Below are 21,906 nucleotides of genomic sequence, written 5' to 3'. Positions count from 1 at the left end.
GCAGCCTCAGCAGTGCTGAGTACAGGGGGACAATCACTTCCCTAGTCCTGCTGGCCACGCTATTCCTGATAAAGGCCAGGATGCTTTTGGCTACCTGGGCACGCTACTGGCTTCTATTCAGCCAATTGTCGACCAATACCCCTATGTCCTTTTCCACTGGGCAGCTTTCCAGCCACTCTCCCCCAAGCCCGGAGCGCTGCGTGGAGTTGTTGTGTAGGACCAAGTGTGGGACCCAGATGGTAGAGGCAGGCAGTACTTCCTGTAAAGGCTGGATTTTTTTTCATATCTATCCTAGCTAAAACAGCAGGGTCCTCCTTCCATTTATGAAAAAGACTAGGAGAATACTGAGAACAGAGCCTGTTCTTTTATATCTCATCTAGCCTGCTCATGTCAGGTGCCAATCAGAGAGGCTGAAAGAGGAAGGAAGAAAGGCACCCTTGCAAGTGGATCATCTGTGCCTGGCTGTGGAGAGGTGTGACAGGAGCATCAGCCTGATTAATGCTGCAGAAAACGATCATACACGGTGAGCCAGAGAGAATGAAACAACTTAGACCTGAAATACATCTCAACCAGGGGAAAGCAGAAAAATGGACGAATTTCAGGGAACACGAACATACGAAAAACAGCAGCCACCAAAGAAAGGAGAAGGACAGAAATATTGCAGGCAGAGACAGAATTTCAGTGGCAGACATACCACGCCTTAGGGTGAAAAGGAAAGGGGATGATTATGAAAGTGAACTCTGGTTTACTTTCATTATAGAAAAAAGAAAAACCTCCAAAAGAAAAAAAAGCAAAAAAGAGAAGAGGACCAAGTCTGCAGGGAAAGTCCTTTGATCCTCTCCCTCCCTTCAAAACTAGTTCAGAGAAACCAAGATAAATGGTAGTCCAGATGTTTGGAGAGAAATGGGTAAGCTGTTATAATTGGGTTTGCTTTCCACACCGTACCTGCTGGTTGGCAAAACCTGCTTAAAAAAGGCTGGTTTTTTTTTGTTTTTGTCTATGTGGAATTCTGGATTCAGAGTTTTAAGTAACCATTCAAACTTCTGCGGTTTTTGATAAATCCCTATAGCCCAAACCTCTAGAGGTTCTGAGTGAATTAAGATAGTCCTCTATATTTTTTATCCTCGCCCCTCCTCCAGCGTACAGCTATGCAAGGTGTCTATCCAGTGCATATAGGTGACGCAAAATCCACTGAACTCCAGATGGGACTCTCAAGGACTTGAGCACGTAGATCAGAGTAGAGAATGGTTTCTGTCACTAAGTATGTCACTGGCAAATTTGCATCAGCAAAATTATATAATAAATTGCAAAATATTATGCCATGTAAGAACATTTTACCTTGAAAATGAAGGAGATTTATTTGAAATAAGGCAACAGGCAATAAACCAAGGAATTTTGAAATACCATATTTGAAAACTATTTTTCAGAAAAGAAATAATTGCATTTCAGAATTTATTAGAGTACATCAGTAAAATGTAATATCTAATGAGTGCATCCACTTTTATGATTATACTGAATTATATTATAAAATCTATCAGCAATATAAGAGAAGATTGGAAAAAGTGTCAGGCATACCCAGTTTTAGTGTATTTTGCAGTCCTTGCTCTTACGTACCAATAAAATCTTCAATTTAGGAAAGAATGTAAAAGAAATCACGGAGAGCTGAGGCATTGCAGAAGAAATAGTAGTCAAAAGAGACTGGTAGCCAGCTATGCTATGACAGACTAGCATTTTAAGCATGTGTCCTGGGTAATTATGAAACACAGAGGAAAAGTAACTATTAATAAACAATGATTTCCACCAGTTTTATACTAGGACTTAACATTTTACAGTTCAGCTCCTGAGGATGGATATAACTATGATGACTACAGGTTATATATTACTTTTTAGATGTTTAACGCTATAGGAAAATTTTACTCTATGATTAAGATTTGTCCTTAAACATTCATGAGCAGTGATGGCTTGGTCAGTCTAATGCAAGATCTATACTGTTTTCCAACAGCTGCAGAGGACTACACTAAATGAATATACTTAATGAATATATGGGGATGGCAAAATGCAAATAGGAAATGGACTTCATTATGTCACTAAGGTGAAAAAGAATAAAATAGACTGGCACATTTGGAGCTTGAATTGCTTCCATTATGTTAAGCTTCCCTTTTGGAAGGCATTTCTAGCTGGAGTTTGAACCTTATTCAGAAAAACTCAATGGCATCTTCCTAGAATTTAATGCCATTAAGTATTTGGCTGAATACAAATATTTAGAGGAAATAGGTCTTTGGAGGCCAACAGGGTGAGGGTGTGATTCGTTGATCTAGTGAGGTCAATGAACAAGCTCCAGACAGATGTCATTCAGCATTAGACCAGTATCAAGACTCCTAAGATTTTGAATATATTACACATGCCTATATCTATGCGTCTGCCTGTATTTTGCGTGTGTATATATATATAAAATCTGATCTGTGTCTACATCTGAAAAACTTCTAATTTCAGCTTTCTTTTCACATTTCTGGAGTTAATTTCACTTTTGAACAGCTCTCTGAATGCCTCACACTTGATGTGTGAGTGGTCACTTCTCACAGGGACAGTCAGGAAATCACAGCTCTTTCACGTTCAGGACCTTAGAATCCTTAAGGTTAATTGCTGTTACCACCCGAAAAAAAGACGAATCATTCCCTGTCATTTTGTTCCCTCTGGAAACAGTAGCATCCACTAACTAGGTAAATTAAGTCATATTAGTCTACTTAAGAGGATGTGGAGTTTTAAAGGGTGAAGAGCACAAGCCAGCTTTCTTGCTCCAAAGCTCAGGAAGCCAGAAGAGGCCAGGACTGCCTCAGATGCTCTCACACTCCTGTTCCCCATTGCTCTTCCCAGAGAAAGTCTCTGTACAGTTCCTCTCATCCTTTTACCCACTCAGACTACATCTACACCACTAAATAAAAAAGGTCCAGGAAATGAGCTTACATATGACACCCTTGGTCATCCGTATTGCTTATTTGTTGGCTCACTTCCAAGCCTTGTTTTGGACCACTCCAGCTACTGCTTTCCCAGGGAAGTCCTGGGTGTGACTTAGGGAGGAGTTTGCTTTGTACACCATTAGCAAGAGGCAGTAAAGGTGGGGCTGCACCATTTGGCTCCTTTTGACAAGAGTGCCCCATCCCGTTCCCAGTAAGCTTTGCACTCCCGAATCCCCCCCATCTGTCCTCATGCTGCCTACCAGGGCGTGCAGCGCACCCTTGCTTTCATGCTACAGGAGAGCCGTTCTCTGGGCTGCAGCGTCAGCGTGTGCTGCGTGGCAGAGCTGCACCAGTCCCTCCAGGAGCACCCGACACTCTCAGACGGCGTAACCTGCGGCCGGCCTGGCAGTGAGTATGGACTTGGTCTCTTTGGTCTCCCGAGTTCCCTGCCTGCGTGGAAAGGGTGAATAATCTAAAGGGAAGCATTGTCTCTTCCTTCTAAGTGCCTTCTCCTTAAGAGCAGAGACCGTGCTCCCTGGAAAATGTAAGTTTGTCTCCAGCCTTTAGAAAAACGGTTGGATTATTTGGGATTGAAGCGCGATCTTGACTTCGTGTGGTTCAGTCGTCTTTTTTGCAATAACTTAGAAGAGTCTGTGGGGAAACATCCTTGCAGGACAGTCGTGCTGCTTTATGAAGGAAGCCATAAAGATTCCCAGGCTTTGTATTGAGTAAGGAAACTTCAGAAATAGCACGCTACAACATGTTTGCCCAGAGGCAGTGCCAACTAGCCACCTCGTGCTTTCAATCCATGGGCTTGTGTATCTGTGTAGCACTGCTCCATGTTGTATGCTGGAGATCTTTTGCCAGTCACGTTGGCAAGCTCATTTTCTTGCTTTCCTGATTCCATTGGTTCCATTTAATTTTGTAAAGTCTAGTCAGCCTGATGTATGCGTAAACTGAATATATAAAAACCTATAAAGGTCATATGCAATACTCATGACAGTATTACAGGTTAAGATTCCCATGTTGATCCATACTAGCTGTATCCTGTCACGTACCAGAAGCCTCGCACTTGTTGTGGTGATCTAATAATTCACAAATTAAATGCCTTTACCCTTCCAGAACTATTTGCAAATTCAGCAGGAAAGAAGAGGGTCACTTCATTTTCTGCATTAAAAACTTTTATGGGAAGTCCTGCATGTCAACAAATAGCAGTTCACAGCACAATAGTTAGGAACGTAGGAACTAATTTTTCCTAGATGGGAATCTCCTTTTTCCTTTGAAGCTTTGAAGTGACTCTGTTCACTTTTCCCAAAGAGAAAACAAAATGAATAAAGTCTGATATGGTAATCCCTCCGTATCCACAGAATTCCCTGAGGTAGCTCTGGGATTATTACTTTTCATGCAAATGAAAACAGTTTTCACAAGTTTCAACAGCAGGTCAAATTTTCATCAGTTCATAATCCATAAAATATATGCATAGGTGTTTGCAGATTTATATGTTGTTTCTTAGTTTTCAATCCATGAAATATGAGTATAGTTTTTATTTACACATGGATTATGATTATCAGTGCAACTTTAAAATATTTTCTCTTGAAAGATTCACGTGGATTTTTCAAGAACCCTGAAAACATTCTGAATGCATTTCATATGGTTTTTATTCCTACAGTAGGAATTTTATTTGTAAGTCATTATTCTCCAGACTTTGAGTGCTTCCAGTAGTCTTTTTGGCTCTGCAGTGGGATCCTGTTTTGTCAATGTGAGACCTTTTTACATCAGTGGGCCTCCAGCAAGAAGAAGCATCACCAGGCTTCATTGCAAGGCAGGGCCTCTCTGTTCAATGGTTGCACAGGATGTTTTTGTGGGTGGATCAAATGGATGTTGAGTATTTGCAGAATATGTAGAATTTTTTTACATCAGTCGGGATATTTTTGAGATGATTTCAAAGAGCAAGCAGGGTTATAGGCTACAAAAAGTCAAATGCGTAGTTGGAAAATTTTACTTTTTCATGCTATTTCAGGTGGATTGTTTTTCTTGATGTCTACCTTTAGTGGATATTGCTTTAAATAAGACCTCATCTTAGTACAGTGGACAAGTAGCCCAAGTTACACTCAGACTAGTGACTGCCTTTTCTTCCCTCCACAGACAGTAGTTCCTTCCATAAGTATAAGAACAATCTAAAACGATAGTGTGTAGAGTGAGAGAAGAAAGTACATTACAGATTAGGAGAAAAAATGGCTAGGTCTGTTATGGATTTAAATTGAAGTTGGATAATGAGGGACAGTGGGTTCTGGGTTTTTTTGGTTAGCCCGATGTTCCTAAAAAGATTTTCTTTCTAGTATACTTCCGTTAAATAAATACGAGTTTGTGCCATAGAGCGGAAAATGTTGATGTGTATTGAGAAGGAATGAAACATAATTAGGCTTTGTAATAAGAAAAAAACTTTGCATACGAGTATGTCTGGATATGTTTAATATTTGATGCCTGCCAAAATTGTCTTACCTGTCTAGAATGTGATATTTAACCACATATTTTTGTCATCTTAACATTAATACTTGTAATTAAACCTCATATATCATTCTAGCCTGTTACCTATTCAGCAAACGTGCACATTTTTAGAGAAAAAAAAGACTAAAAATGTTAAAGTAATGTATTTTTTCAACTTTCTCCGATTACAGTGTTTAGTATGTAAATGTATAACAGAATTACATGTTGTATTTAAAGAATGAGAGCTCATGAGCAACTAAGAATTTTTCTACAAATCTGTAAACTCTAGTAGTGAAGTTTAAAGGATTTTGAAGCCTTTGAAGCAAAATCCCTGTTGTAATGGAAGTTTTACACACATGTGGAATGAAGATGTAGGTTCTAATGGGGAAAATGTTAAGAATAGTTTAGTTCTTTGTATATCGTCAAGCCAATTTTACCTTTATTGCTATCACACGTCCTGTGAAACTACTTTATTTTGCTTGCTTTTTTTTTTTTTTTTTTTTTTTAAAGACACCAATGCACTGTTTCTATATGACTTACGAGAGCTCAGGATATCAACAAGTTCTCCTCAAAATATCTGGTTGCTGTCTTCCAGCAAAACACCTGTGCAGGTCTGAGTGTGGGGAAAATGTGCTGTGTTACAGACTAATCTCAAGGAAGTGCTAAATACGATAATGAGTGAAAGTTACAGGGGGGAGTGAGAGAGCTATTGTATCTGCTTGGCTTCAAACATCCTGGGCAGCTGATGACCTTTGCTGCCAAAACAACTGCCCTGGAGACTCTCAACACAGCAGATAGAGAGGGAAGCAGCGCAGGCGGCCATGTAAGCTGGGAGCTGAACCATCTTTGGAGGAGAGTTGTCTGACAGAGTTTGGACTGGTGCGTGGAAATGCCATCCTGCTTGCCTTCTAGTTCCACTCAAAAGTTTTGACAGATTTGAGATTTCCTGCAAAATGCTTAGATCCGACTAGAGCATCTTTTTGTCAATACAGTGGTTCTGTCAAGAAATGTTCACCTATTGAATTTCTTTGGAGTATGTCCTCATAGTAGATGATTTAAAACAATTTTGTTTGTTTCTTTGTTTTCCACTTTAGAGTAAAATTTGGAAATAAAAACAAAATTTTGCTTGTTTCTCAGAGGTAACAGCGTTCTGTAAGGGTTCCTTACACAAGGGGGGCTCTTCTCCACAATCTGTTTATCAAGCTTGTCTTTCCTGTAAGAACTTACCAAGTTATCAATCTCGCTTAAAGTCATGGACTCTCCTCAGTTTTAGTCATCCTTTTGGGAAATGGGCCACGTTATCATCTTTGGTATCCACTGTTTCCTTTTTTTTTTTTTTAAGAAATATTGCCATCGGTTGTTTTCTAGATTTTTTTAATATATATATATAATCTCTAATTTCTCCTGCATCACCGTCAGTTTCTTCGATCTGTTTTTAATTTATTTTTTTCCAAAAAAGAAAGAAATACTGTAATACTGTCAAAAGCTCTAAGCAAGATAGGGCTGAAATTAGGTTATCTAACCATCAAATGCTCTTGTGTAGAATTCCCTTTCTTTTCACTACAGGCTCTGAGCACATTCTTAGTCACACTCGGTTACCATCCATTATTCTGCTAATCTGGGGTAATGGCATGATGGCAAAGCAGAAACAGAGTTAACACAACAGATAAAGCAATTACATTGTAAAAATACACCATGCTTCTCTGTGAAGAAGAAAAATTCAGTGACGCTTTTGACGGTAGAGTACAGTGAGCTGGGCCAGGGCTGCCCAGCACAGTTATGTGCAATAGACACCCAGAGCAGAGAGCCTGTATAGCCACGTTCATGTAGCTCATAATCCTGGCTGGACATGAGCTGGCCTGCTCAGATGTCATGGGGCCATGCATATCCCTGCAACGGTAATAAAAGATGCGTTTTTCTAAATCTAATGCTTGAAGATAAATCCAATTTCCATGTTAGTATGAGTACATATATCACAAGAAGGTGATAAATAATCTTTTCTTCTGTTGTTTTCAGAGCCAAATTTTGTGTCATCTTATGACATTGGGAACTTTACCTACTTTTTCTTCCGGGAGAATGCGGTGGAACATGATTGTGGGAAAACAGTCTTCTCTCGTGCTGCTCGGGTGTGCAAAAATGATATCGGTGGCAAATTCGTGCTGGAGGATACCTGGACTACCTTCATGAAAGCTCGGCTGAACTGTTCTCGCCCTGGAGAAATTCCATTTTACTATAATGAACTACAGAGCACTTTCTTCCTGCCGGAATTGGACTTGATCTATGGGATTTTTACCACTAATGTGTAAGTAAATTCCATGATATATTCTATTTTCCTGCTATTTGTGACATTAAAAACTAAAGCTTCTGAGCTGTTCTCTTCTACATATGCCAAGTAAACATCATAAATTCAAACTACTGTTTTGCCCAATCCACTGTCCTCTTGCGAACAAAAATCAGTTCCAAATGCGTCCCACATGAATTGTTGAAGGCGTATGAAAGAAGGAAGAATTCTTTATATTTCCTTACAGCAGGGAGCCAGTTATGTTTAAGATTATTCAGTCATCTTTTTCATACATTCTTATAAAGACTTTTTTTTTTATTTTGCACACTTGTAATACATAAATACATTATATATTTATGAAATAAATATTTTGTAATTGTAATGTGACACGATCGTTAATTTGACATGATGTAATTTGACCATGTCGGGAAGAGTTTGCATTACCCAAAAGAGCACAAGAGGTGCTCTTACTGATTTTAAATTAGTCCCAATGTGTACTCCTGTGAGTCTGAGGGTCAAACCAATAATTTAATCTAATTTTATCTGAACCTCTTGTATCAACAAGGTAAAATTAGAAAATGTACAATGTTGGATGGACATAAAAGCTCCTTAGACTCTGAGCTTGACATCAAGAGTTGCTTAACTCTTAGGAAAAAAGATGCATTCATCTCAGAAATGTCCTTTGTTACTTTAAACACGATAACTGGAGTTCATATGTTGCTTGGTAAGAGCGGCCCATGCGTTAAGGCTGTGCAGCCCACTGTTGAGATCATGGAACAGGGTTTCAAATTTTGCTGTTTGATTCTCTTACCTGCTTGCAGAGTCTTGCTCAGTAGGTCAGTTTTGCCTAGAATTTTAAAAGGTACTTCGGCACCTAAAGCGTAGATCAGCGCCCCTTTGTACTGCTGTAAATGCCTGGATATCTACCTTCTATAAATATCCATTAATCCGGTGGAAATAGTCACAAATTAATGCCAGCAAATTACAATCTCTAAGTTTTTTAGACCATGAGCAGGAATTTGGGTTTGAGCTAGTTTCTCCTGCTTTTAGTACAGTCCTTTATTAACTCATCTAATCATCTTCCAGACTGCTGGCTGGCCAGCAGCTTAGGCAGTGAGCACTAGTGAGAGGCTGCTTGCACCAGGCTGTGATGATTCCTGATTGGGGACATCGGATGATGAGCTTAACCCTGTTCCTGCACTGGAGCAATGCATTCAATCTAACTAAATATGCTGCTTTTTTAAAGAGAATAGTAAAGACTTTGGGACTATTGGAGATAAGAAAATTTGATGCTGTTTTCAACAGTACTTTTAATTTCATTGGTCTGTTTTACTAGCTAGTTTGAGTCTTAGAAGATAGGTATTTCTCAGGTGGCATGCTCATACGCTGTTCAGCATGATCTTTCATGAGAAGTCAAAATAGCCTTGACACTCCTACCATGGAATGCCCAGCTGGAGGAACTCTGCTCCAGAAAATCCACAGGGCTTTGGCCATGAAAGGGAAGCAATGGTCTTCAAGAAGGCATTGGTGTGGTTAATAATATTAGATGCCTTTACTGATAGTTTATATAGGCAAGACATTATCAAATACAACGACAATTGATTGTGCAGAAATTATTAGCTGATACTTCAAGATCTGGGGATTCTTTGACGTAAGAGTGAGAAGCATAAGATAGCAAACTGCTTTTCTGTCCTGCAGTTAAATCCATATATCCTAACTCTTTTTTCAGTTGCTGGCAAATTTGATCCCCAGAGTTATTTTTTCTTTCCATCATTTGGGAGTTTCTCTAATAGTCATTCTTAAGCCTTGTGTAAATTACAGGCTAAGTTTTTAAAAAGGCGGGGGGGGGGGGCGGAAAGGAAAAAAAACAATGCTATGTGGATCAAATGTCATCAATTTTACCTGTAATGGAAATTTTGCAACTGCCACCTTCATTATCTATCCCTTTATCTCAAATTGTTGAAGAGAACAATGCAATTTTCCATATTACAAGCTCCCATAGTCACTGGATTATATTGTTTACACTGTGCTGAATTAGTTTATTGTCATGTATATGGTATTTTCAAGAGAAGAACAGGAAATTGTATGTTTTGCCTGGCTGCTGTTTGTTCCTCTAACAGAATATCTTGTAAAGGATGCAGTCCAAGTTGTTTTCTCTTGATGGGTTTCTGGAACTTGCATTCTTATTGCTGTACATCTCTTGGAAGACAGGACTTTTGTGGAGGTCTTACCCAGGGGTTCCATAGGGTCCGGAGGCATAACATACGTTGAAAATCCTTACCTCCGTCATGCTTTCATTGGCTGGAAAGAAGCCCTGAGAATAATCTCATCCTGAACTTTGTGACTAGAAGGAAGGTGTCCCTGATGCATGTGATTATGTGTGGAAGTATGGTCTCATGGCATTAGAGCAGCAGCAGAAGGTAGGAAGTTCTGAGTTTCCCCCACACTGGCTACTTGCCAAGGCTGACAAAAACTTTAAATCCAATTTCCATGCAAAAATCAGCACATTATGTATCATTATCTTTAGATATCATCTCCCAGCTGATCACATCTGCCTTATTAATTACTTGAAGGATTGAAGAGTTATTGTCTTTTTTATTTATTTTTCAGCAAATTAACTTCTTAACATTGTTACTTAGGTTAATGTATATATTTCTTTTGCAGGAACAGCATTGCAGCCTCGGCAGTTTGTGTTTTCAACCTGAGCGCCATAACTCAGGCCTTTAATGGACCCTTCAAATACCAGGAAAACTCTCGCTCTGCTTGGCTTCCATATACCAATCCTAACCCTAATTTTCAGGTACGGATATGTGGGAGAAAGGCAACAGTTTACATGAGGGTTTTTTCAAAGTGCTGTAGGGTTCATAGTTAGTAAGTCCAGTTTTGCAGTATGTTATAGCCTAAGACCTTAAAAAAAATTACCAGAAAAAAAAAAAAAAGGCTTAAGAGGTCCCCTTATTTCAACAGACCATTATCCTGCCACAAAATTTAGATGTGCTTTGAAGCGTAGGAGAACAAAGGCTTAACTCCAATCTTCTGTCAAAAGCAAACACTATCGTTACTTGTCAAGGTAACATTAATTCCTGGATGAAGTATGATCAAACTGATGTTCTCTTTTACATTGTGTTTGTGCTATTAGAACCTGGAAAAGGAACGTTGTTTGACAGAAAAAAAGAAAGGTGGGGAGAGGGGGGTAAAGCAGGAGTGGTCAGGATTTTCTATATTTTTCTGTGCAAGGTGGTCCACGCTCCCCAAAGAGTCCTATTAAAAGAATTTGTGTCGTGGTGTGCCCCTCATTTGAACTTGTCAGCCTTAGAGGGTGTAATAATCTGCAGTTGGCTGACAGCATAAAACTAATTAGTCCAAGTTGGGTCGCTCAGTGGAACTTTCTACAAAAAGAAAAGGGTATTTCATGTAAGCACATACGTATTGTTTTCTTCTTCAGCAGAGTCACCACTCCAACTAGGACAATTTTAGTGAGTGTGATTCTAGCAAGGGAAATGGAAGGGAAAAAACCATTAATTAGTGATTAACAACAATAGCTTTTCACCAAGGTACTTAAGTGTATTCACCTTGATCCACCTTTCATCCTCCCTTAATCTCAAGGCAATTTCACGAGTTCAGTGCTGCTCCTATAACAGCCTTCCCTGTCTGCTTGTAAGGGTCATGAGACCTTCGCAAGCATGAAACAGTTATGAGCCATTGTAAATTGTGTAGGTAGTTTTAATTACTTCCTGATTTATGCAAACAAAGGAAAACAAGACACTGAATTTGCTCTGAATTACAGGCCAGAACCATGTTGCCTTTCCTAAACAGTGTGTTTGGCATTAGCCCCAAGTGACAAGACACCATTTAAGTAAGCCATATTGCAGAAGTGAACTATATTTGTATGTAGCTTTTTACGTATTGTAGAAATATTTGTATTGTCAAAATAGTGATAGTAAGAGGGTCTACGTGAGGCTAAGTTTTTGAAGGAGAAAGCCTGAAGAAAGGCTAGTATGTAATAATCTTGTTTCTGACTAGGTGCACAAGTCTAATAAAAATTATTAACCTTTCCCTATAAACCTTGTATTAAGGTATTGATAATTATTGTGAGAGCACCTCGTACAAAATGGTACATACAAACAAAGATGACAGCCTGATGGCTGTGTAAAAATGGTTTAAGTCTCTACTGTACTGCCGGTGCTCATCTCTAAATCCCAGTCAAGACTGAGGTGTTGAACAAATGTCTTGCTTGGATAGTCTGGCTGATTTTAATATGGCTGGTGCTTCATCAAATTTACAAGAACAGTGGCAACAGTTGTATCGTATCTCATTAAGCAACAGCTTTGTAGGCCAGCGCTAGTATTAAAAGCTGTAACGTGGCCTTTTACAACACAGTATTGAAGTAAATTGACAGTAACTGATCTCTAGGTATCATCTTTCATTCTGTTGAAATTTCTGTAAGATTTCTGGCTCTGTAGCTGCAGCACTGATGTGTACCAGAAGCTAGTCTAATGCTTAGAGCTAGGTGTAACCATTTTTTGTGACTTGATGGTGCTTTAGAGTACATACTGCATGTAGGTGGGATATATTCATTGAGTCACTGGTTTCCTTCCCAGAAAGACAGACTTTTCTTTTGTAGAATGCTTCTGATAAAATATCAGGAGTTCTATGTATGTAGTCTCAGAAGTAGATTTATCCTCAGCAATAGCAGACAGAAGTATGTGGTTTTAAGAAGAACTACTGCTCTGTAGCGATAGTTACATCGGACATTGTATTTCCAAGACTGGATTATATTAATGCAATATTTTCCAGATTAGAATACTATTGGAGTCACAGTTTTGAGGAACGCTGTTTCTCTCTAGGGAGAAAAACAGGACAATTTCCATTGTAAGACCAAGGAGCGTATGTATTTCAGTGTACTATGAGTGTTCCAGTTGGAATGTTTCCTGCTTGATAGATTCAGAGAAATTCTTCTTTGGCGTCATTTATTTTTTTTTCACTGGCCTGACAAGCGGGGTGCTCACAGAGGAATTAATTGTTTCCTGCCAGTTGCTTAACTGTCTTTCCTCATCATATGAGCTCTCATTATGAAATTATTTATTTGAGTTTTTCTTAACATTTGTGGATTTGGAATGATCACTTAACTTCAGACTGGAAACGTGGCAATAATGAAAAAATGACTGGTAGGGTTTTGCACACTATTATTTTGTTCATGCTGTAATTCATAGCATAATTTATGACATAGTAGAGCAGAATGAAAAAGTATGACTTAGGTATGCCTTTCACATCACCGACGTATTTTACGAATGTTGTGAAGTACTGTTTTAATTCTCTAAAGCAATTATGCATGAGTAAACATGTGGATGTTTACATATTCACATGTGCTAAGCAGCTTTCTCTTTTCTGTCCTTGGTTAGTTGAAGACTTATACACAAAGATGATAAAGTTAACTGCCACTTACTTTGCTTTGTTTATTTGTGCTTCAAAATTTGTGTGTGCAATTAGTGAGTGCTTTCCTGTAAGAAAAGAGTACAGTTTCCAGATACAAAATATGGTCAGTTCCAAAGCAAAAAATGCCTTTGCCATTGATAACAGTTTATAGTTAGAGCGCTGCACTGTCCATTCTTGGCTAGTGAATGCAGGGTCTGAAGAAGCTGCTAGAACTGTGCATGATGCTGTGATGTAGGACCTCTGTCAGACCCTGGCCGTGGTATGACATGGGCTTTCCTTTGAAAATATATTATGTCTTTAGCACTGCGTCCATGTAAATTATAAAAAAAACCTATTCATGAAATTCTGTGTTTTGTTGGATGCTAGTTTGTTTTTTTTTTCCTTCCTGCCATGTAACATAGGATATAGCAAAATATTACTATAGGCCACTTGTGGTGGTCAGTCTGGTGCCCTTCCATATTGTTTAGAGTTAGGGAGCCTCGGTAGTACTGCCTCAGGAAAGTGGAACTTCCTCATTCACTATGTGGACAGTCTGGTCAGCACCAAAATGAGGCCTGAAAGTGGAATTCCACGCTGTCGCTACAAGATATACGCTTGGGTTTTATTTTCTTGTGCTGTAAATCAGAGAGTAAATCTGTGGTTATTGTTGACGCGTATAGTAATATTACTTTTCTGTGTTTACAGTGTGGCACCATGGACCAGGGTTTGTATGTAAATCTGACTGAGAGAAATCTTCAAGATGCTCAAAAATTCTTCTTAATGCATGAGGTCGTTCAGCCAGTTATTCCAATTCCTTACTTCATGGAAGACAACAGCCGATTTTCCCATGTGGTTGTGGATGTTGTGCAGGGCAAAGACATGCTTTTCCATATCATCTATCTTGCCACAGGTATGAACCCTGCATTGCTGTGATAACTGCAAAAGTTTATCAGGTCTATGAGTTTTAATTTTCTGTGAGTTAGTTATGGAATATGTATAGTGCACCTTGAACAACAGCTTTTCCTCTTTGACAGCATTAACTCTACCTTCTACCTTTTCTGAGTAGATGAATTCAGCAGTTTGAAATATCTGTTTGTATTATATTTTGAACTCAAATGTTGGTGTCTGTTTCCTGTTCTCCTTTGAAGGTATGAAACCTACGTGCTCTTGAGGGAGCGAACGGTTGGAAATTCTACAAACAGGACTTCACAAGTTTCTCTGTCTTTTGTTCTTTCTATGTAGTTCAGGGTACAGTCTCACCCAAGATAAGACAGTTTAGGATCCTCTGAGATAGAAATAACTCTACAAATAGCAAATAGAATTACTGCTATTGTTACTTCTGACTTTTCTGCTCACAAATCTTTTATTTCCTTTTCTTTTCATTTCATTTTTAAGTCATTTATTATGCAGTTTTACACCCTGCCTTATTGTTTGCCCATTTATATGTGAATTTAGCAATGCAAGAAAAATAATCCTCCACCTAAATTTGCCTTTGTTAGAAGTACTGCTCTCTTGGTTCAAAATTTCAAACTTAAAAATAGCAAGGGTGTCAGAGAACTGTTTTTGCAGAACAAGGATGTCCCCAGCTGAGACTGAAATACTAAATTGGAGTAGCATGTTTAGAGCCTGATGGCATAAGATTTAGGGTAGTTCTCAAATACTTAGTCTCATGTACACTAGAGGGGATAGCTCATAAAAGCAATGGCTTGTTAACGTGCATAGTTTGTCTCACAGTGAGTAGGCACCAAATACGATAAATTTAGGGAAAGTATCTGTTGATCAACAAAAGGAAAAAAATCCTTATCCTATTTATTTGATCTTGCAATCAATGAATTAAATTCCAAAATTACTGATTCACTAGAAACTGGATCAATCCTTTTAGTTACTAAAATTATGATTTACTACTGAAAATTATACATTCTATGGTTTATCGTTTATCAAGAGGCCAAGAAAAATGTGCATTGTGATTTAATATATGATTAAATTTTCCCTTGAAAGCATGGTACCATTTTTCAGAGAAGATTGCCTCTTTTGAGTCTGAAGAAATTTTATAGTAATTTGGTGCATTTGAGTGGGACAATATTTCTCTGCATATTATCCTCGTAGCTTTCTCATTGTGCTCCTTGAAAGATAGGCAGTAACATAAAATCTTTTAATAGGTTAAAACTGTGCTTGGATTTGACCAATTATAGCTGAAACAGCCTGCTGTCTGGTAAATCATAGCATTTTAAGTGAAATCATGCCAATACTAAATGCTGTTTGTATTGTAGCAGTCTCCTGACAGAAACAGAATTACAGAAACGTGTGCTGAATTGGTTTTATATGAAGAGACTATCACTGCATTGTGGGATATTTATATTATAATGGCAGCACCGAGAATGTTGTCATTTGTCATTATTCTGATTGTCTTCAGTTTTGAGTTTCCCCTACTGAGTTTTCTTTTCATGTTTGCTTCAGTAAGCGAGGATCTAAAACTTTACGTTTCATGGTTCATTAATAAATTGCGTTCAATAAATATTCTAGGTTCTTTTTATGCATCTTTCTTGCTGCTAAAACGATATTGCTCCTATACTTCTTTTGATGTACACTTGCCTTCTACTTTTATTCTTCTCTGTACCTCTGGTTTTGGTCATTCATGGAAGAAAAATACTACTTTAGCTGGATCCTTAGTCTGACTCTAGCAGATGGGATGCTTTTATGTAATTAGACAGTGTATGTTTTGTAAGTGTGAGAAACCACATCATAAAAAAGAACCAAACAGGTAACAATAAAGTGTTCTTGAAGTTTTCTTGACAGAAACATTTCTATTTCACTGAATCACAGTAGGGGTTTTGTAACATTCCTTCTGCCCTCTCCCCGCCAATCAAGTATGAGTACTAAGCTTTATTTTCCAACAAATATTAATATTCACTTTTCTGAAAAATTACCATTTTTTTTAGATTTTGAAGTTGCCACACAAATATTTATATATAAATAACATACCTGCAATACATAAGGGTAATTTAAAAATCCCAAGATATACCAAAATACACAGCGTAATTTACTCAAAATCTTATGATTTGAGGAGGCAGGCAGTATTTTTACCTTCTTTGGGGTGCAGGTCATAATTTTAGTTTCATGATATTGGTAATGATGCAGCATCTTAGTTCTCCATAGTTGTATCTTTGCTAGTGTAGAGGATGTGGAGCAGTTAACACTGAGTTTGCATCCTAAACTACATGTCATAAAAGATTACTGAGAAAACACCACTGCTTCTGTTAACAACAGAAACTAAAAGGCAGCAGCCTTAACCTCGGAAATAAACAATAACTTTGAAAGCAGACCAAGTTTAATAATTTTGAACTCATCCAGTGTCCGGGCTTACTCCTGCATACAATGTTATACAAGCTCCCAACACCATAGAGCATGTGTATGTTTGGGAGAGGTGGAAGAGTGGGGTTACAGTCATTACCAGACTGAGACAGGTTGTTGTTATTGTATCTTTTCTGTTTTAATTTACTTACATTATTAAAAGTGGTGGCAAATTAAATTTGGAGTTAAATTTTTGCCATAATGCTCCATCTTCAAAAAAAGCCAAAGGAATGATATGGGGAACAACGGGCTGATCTGCATGCAGTCCCTGGGAAAATCAAGGAGCACACCTCCTTGGAGCACACTTCTGTGGGCACATGATGGAGAAGGTGGTGCTGGCAACGTTCCATATTAATTTCCTAAGGGTGACTCACATCTGACCAACTGATTACTTTCTGTGGTAAAATGACTGGATTTGTACATGAGGAGAGGGTAGAACCTCAAATTTAGCAAGGCTTTTGACACTGTCTCCCACAATAATGGGAGTGTGCCCAGGTGGCCAAGAAAGCCAATGGCATCCTGGCTTGTATTAGAAACAGTGTGACCAGCAGAAGGAGGGAGGTGATTGTCCCCCTGTACTCAACACTGGTGAGGGCACACCTGGAGTATTGTGTCCAGTTCTGGGCACCTCAATATGAGAGAGATATCGAGGTGCTGGAGCGAGTGCAGAGGAGGGCAATGAAGCTGGTGAAGGGCCTGCAGAATAAATCTTATGAGGAGTGATTGAAGGAGCTGTGACTGTTTAGTTTGAGGAAGAGGAGGCTGAGGGGAGACCACATCGCTCTCTACAACTACTTGAAAGGACATTGTAGAGAGGTTGGTGCTGGTCTCTTCTCACAGGTAATTAGTGACAGAACAAGAGGGAATGGGTTCAAGCTGCAGCAGGGTAGGTTTAGGCTGGACATTAGGAAAAAATTCTTCACTGAAAGAGTGGTTAGACACTGGAATAGGCTGCCCAGGGAGGTGGTGGAGTCACCATCCCTGAATGTGCTTAAGAGTTGTTTAGAAGTGGTGTTGGGGGATATGGTGTAGGGGAGAGTGGGGTTGATGGTTGGGCTCGATGATCCCAAGGGTCTTTTCCAACCTGAATGATTCTATGATTCTATTCTATGAATATTCATATATCCAAATTAGGATGTATGGTCTGTATAAGCAGACAACTGGATGTATAAAACCTGTTTGGATATCAGGCTCAGAGGGTAGTTGTTAATGAGATGTATAAAAGTGGTAAGGAGCTGAGTTCTGTCCTGTTTTAATCGATGACCTGGAGGAGATAGCAGAGTGCGCTCTATCAAGCGTGCAGATGACACCAGACCAGGGTACCAGTAGTTACACTGAAAGACAGTGCTGCCGTCCAAAGGACGTAGACGTGCTGGAGGGGTGGGCTAGCAAGAACCTCACCAAATTCAACAGGTGCAAATGTGAAGTCCCAAATCTGGGGCAGACCAACTCTATGCAATGACTGAGGCTGGGGACTGACTGTCTAGGAAACAACTCTGCTGAAAGGACTTGGGAACTTTGGTAGACAGCAAGCTGAATATGAGCCAAGAGCGTGCCCTTGCAGTAAAGAAGGCCAACAGTGTCTCAGGCTGTATTAACAGGAACGTAGCCACTGGATCAAGGGAAGAGATTATCCCCATGTGCTCCACACACTTTAGACCACATGCAGTTTTGGCCTCCCTCCAATGCAAGAAGGATGTTGATAAACTGAACCAAATTCAGTGGAGGACCACCTTCTGGTGGGGGCTGCATCACCATGCCCTAGGAGGAGAAGTTGAGAGAACTCCTTGTTCATCCTAGAGGAGAGAAGACTTCAGTGGGGGGGTCTAGTAACAGCCTACAAATACCTATAGGATACATGAAGAACGGAGCCAGGCTCCTCACAGTGGTGCATGGTGGGAAGACACGAGACAACAGGCAGAGCATTTCAGACTGAATATAAAGAAAGACTTTTTCACTCCGAGGACAGTCAAGCACTGGATCGAATTTCCTAGAGAAGTTGTGCAGTCTCCATTGTTGGAGGTTTTCGAGACTAGACAGCAACCCAGTCTGTGTTATAGCTAGCTGTTCTTTGAGCGGGACGTTGGACTTGAGACCTCCTGTTGTCCCTTCCAACCTAAATTACCGTCTGTCTGTTGTATGCCACTACAATGGGCAAATCGGTTGGGCTAAAGTACATTTTCACTCAACCCTGTGATAATAGATGTCATTGTATTTTCTGCTGCCAAAAGGGGAGTGCATTCAACTCTAACAGAAGTACTGGCAGTAAACAATTTACACCTACTGATGTAAAGCAGGATGGATCCAACCTATGCTGTGTGAGACGTACTCTGCATAACTTTTGTAGTTATAGTTCATTACAACATTCTTACAAAAATTGTATTTTGGAATGCACAAAGCTGATTCAGTGGAAAGGTAGGCATATAGATTGGATTGAATACAAATGAATGCTCTGCTGTCTTGCTGTCTTGGTGACTCAAAGGAAAAACCCCATTCTTTGAAGCAGATGGGCAGTGGTTAAGAGAAAATTCTCTCTTCCCTCCCTCGCATTCACTTACCTATCCACCCTGTGATTAGAATACAAATATTATAGAGGAGAATAACCCTGACAGTATAAAAGTGTAATCTAATTTCATTAAACCTTAAATAGATATAATATTACTTAAGGGGAGACTGGGAGTAAGCAAACAAATGCATTAATCTGCTCTGTCAACAGTCTTCATTTCCTAAACCTTTGCCAAGTCATCATTCTGCTAGGAGATTCTGATGTGCTGGGATTTAACAGCTACCGCTCATATCAAAAATGTGCTTTAGTACTTTGGAAACACATCTTAATCTTTCGCTGCACTGACTTCTAACACAGAACGAAGGGATATATCAGTTCCTGCACATTTTGTGTTGCTTAGAACTAGCAGTGCTGCTGGCTTGAGGCAGGCAGAAATCCCTGAAACAGTTTTCATTGATTCAGAAAGGAAAGTCAAGGAAGGCATTCACAGAAATTCTGAACTAAAAATCATCTATAATAATTAGTTAAAATTAGAGCAAGCTAGAAAACAACCCAATATTCTGGTGTTTCAAGTTTTAAAAGACTTTACTTCCTTCTTCATTAGAAAAAAATCAAAGCAAAATGGTGCTATGTATGTCATAGTTTTGTCTCTTCCCCCCCCCCCCCCATTTCTTTCTGCCTTTTATTTCTCCCTTTCAATTTAAATGCCTAGGTGTTCGATAGTTAAAAACGTTGCCAATATCAAAAGGTCTTCAAAGCATTTTTCAGAAAACAGGACGCTGCAACAAGAGCAAGTAGCCCTTATTTAGAGGACTGTTGCAAAATGTATTGATTTATGAGAAGGAATAAGAAAATTAAGTATGGTGTCTAGTTTGAGGCTATTCTGAAAATGGTTTCTGGTTGCTATTTCTTGGGAGTTCAGAAAAGTAATATTTGCACTGTCCCAGTGGACTGAGGATGTCCCCTCCATATCCTGAGTAGAAATGGTATTTGCCCAGTGGTGGATCTTGATTATTGGGATTTATAGTTTAGCATTGATGAAATTGGGGTGTGGCTGACTTATAAAGAGAATATGAAACTTGAGGAAAGATGTACTATTGCCTACATTACATGTCTCTAAAGAGTGGGATGTTCACTGAACTGGACCTGAATTTTTATGCCATAAAGCCAGGTTTTATCTGAGACTTAAAGATAACTGAGGGATGTTGCAACAGGTTTTGAACTTCCCTTTCAAAGAAGTTCTAGAAAGTATTTTTCCCTTCTCTTAAGAGTCAAAATTGTAGGTAGCAGTGCAGATGATAATGATGAAAATAATTTTCATTAAATACATACAGCAGTTATTATGAAGTGGAGAGATTTCACAGAGAAATTTCAAAATACATTTTTTTAAAATGCAGATGGATTTTTCATACATTTGCCTTTAGAAGGGTTATAACAGGTAATACATCTCCACAAATATAACATTTTTCTCATAAAGCTGCAATGCTCTATATTATACAGAAACCTCCTGAAGTGATTTGGAAGTGTGCGTGAAACTCAGTTTGGAAATGCTATCAAAACAGTTTGTCTTATTAGATGGGAGTGAATTGATGCAAAGTATGGCATGATTTGATTCCTCTGTGATTTTTGTTACAGTTCTATCTTTTTTTTTCTTCTTTATTTTTTTTTTCCCCCCTGTAATTAATACATGACACTTTTTTGCTAGGGAACAACCCAAGGTCTTAACAAGAAAAAACACTGTTCTGCATGTGTTTTTGCTAAAATGTCTCAGATGAAATATTGTCATTTTCTTGGCAGACTACAGGTTCTGATCAAAGTGTGCAGCTTTCACAGTTTAATGTGCATGGTGTCATAATATATGTAGCACTGTGAAGTTATGGACCTTAAAATTATAAGTAAAAACATATGCTTGTATGTGTCTCATACATAGTGAAGAGAGAAACAATGCTTAAACTGACTGCATTTTTTCCAATTTGGTTCTACTTCTGACTGTATTTTCTCAGGTTTGTTGAGGTTATTGGAAGTAATGTGCAGATAATTTTGTAGAAAGGAGCTAGAGATATTTCCTCTCAGTTTGAAAAGCACCTTTTTAGTCTATAAACTACAATATAAAGGCAATAATAATAATGATCAAAGTAGTCATAATTTGAGTCACAAGCCAAGTGTGAAAGTGGAAGGAAGTCTATTTGTATGTTTTAATACTTTCTAGTTCAAAAACAGAGAAACAGGAAAATCAAAGTGCAGATGCATAATGAGGCATAGACACTGTGGCGGGCAGTTGTCACCTTTTAAAACTATTTCTCTTCTGTTCTAACAGAAAACACAGTTGCTTTGTTTCTCATGCCATTGCATGGCAAAGGCATAGTGCGCTTTTACACAGTTGTAAAACGTCTCTGCAACAAACTACTTCCCTGTAACTTCTTATCCTCCTGGCCTCATGCAATGTCATTTTAAGAGACTTGAGGCAAGGACAGTCATCAGTTTACCCTGCTGTCTAAAACCAGTGCATGTTGGAAGACACCAGTCCTAACAGCAACATGATGATCTTGAACATTTTTTTTTTTAAAAATCGTGCAGTAAATCATAAAATTAATAACCTTATTCTCTCCTCCTTTTGCAGTGTCCAATACCTCCAATAAAGGAAAACCCTAGCTAAATGAATACTTTGTTTATATGATTAATCTTTGCAGGAAACATTTTACTTCAAAGTTAAAAAAAAGATTTAAAAGTTTGCATGGTTTGTCTTCAAGACTCTAGTGTTCACTCTGGAATTTACGCTAATGTTACGAAGAATGCTTGCTATATATTCCTGCTAGAATATTTATGTTATTTTCCATGTAGAATATCTTTAAAGATAAAGAAGGATAGTGTAAGCCGTAGTTGTTTTACTACGCAATTTAAGCAGGAAG

General features: G+C 38.7%; 1 protein-coding gene across 10 annotated transcripts in view; it reads left to right on the top strand.

Moving 5' to 3' along the window:
* The window catches only part of SEMA5A (semaphorin 5A), a 417,613-nt gene that overhangs the window by 267,445 nt on the left and 128,262 nt on the right, over positions 1 to 21,906 (top strand). For all 10 annotated transcript variants that reach the window (XM_054193340.1, XM_054193343.1, XM_054193348.1 and 7 more), the window contains 3 exons: positions 7,461 to 7,746; positions 10,390 to 10,525; positions 13,846 to 14,050. In XM_054193340.1, the coding sequence (XP_054049315.1) occupies positions 7,461 to 7,746; positions 10,390 to 10,525; positions 13,846 to 14,050 (627 nt within the window). The remainder of the gene's footprint in view (positions 1 to 7,460; positions 7,747 to 10,389; positions 10,526 to 13,845; positions 14,051 to 21,906) is intronic.

Source organism: Rissa tridactyla, chromosome 2 (assembly GCF_028500815.1).
Source record: "Rissa tridactyla isolate bRisTri1 chromosome 2, bRisTri1.patW.cur.20221130, whole genome shotgun sequence".
Taxonomy (NCBI): Eukaryota; Metazoa; Chordata; class Aves; order Charadriiformes; family Laridae; genus Rissa; species Rissa tridactyla.
The sequence above is the reverse complement of the archived record's forward strand: the minus strand, read 5'-3'. Positions and strand labels throughout refer to the sequence as shown.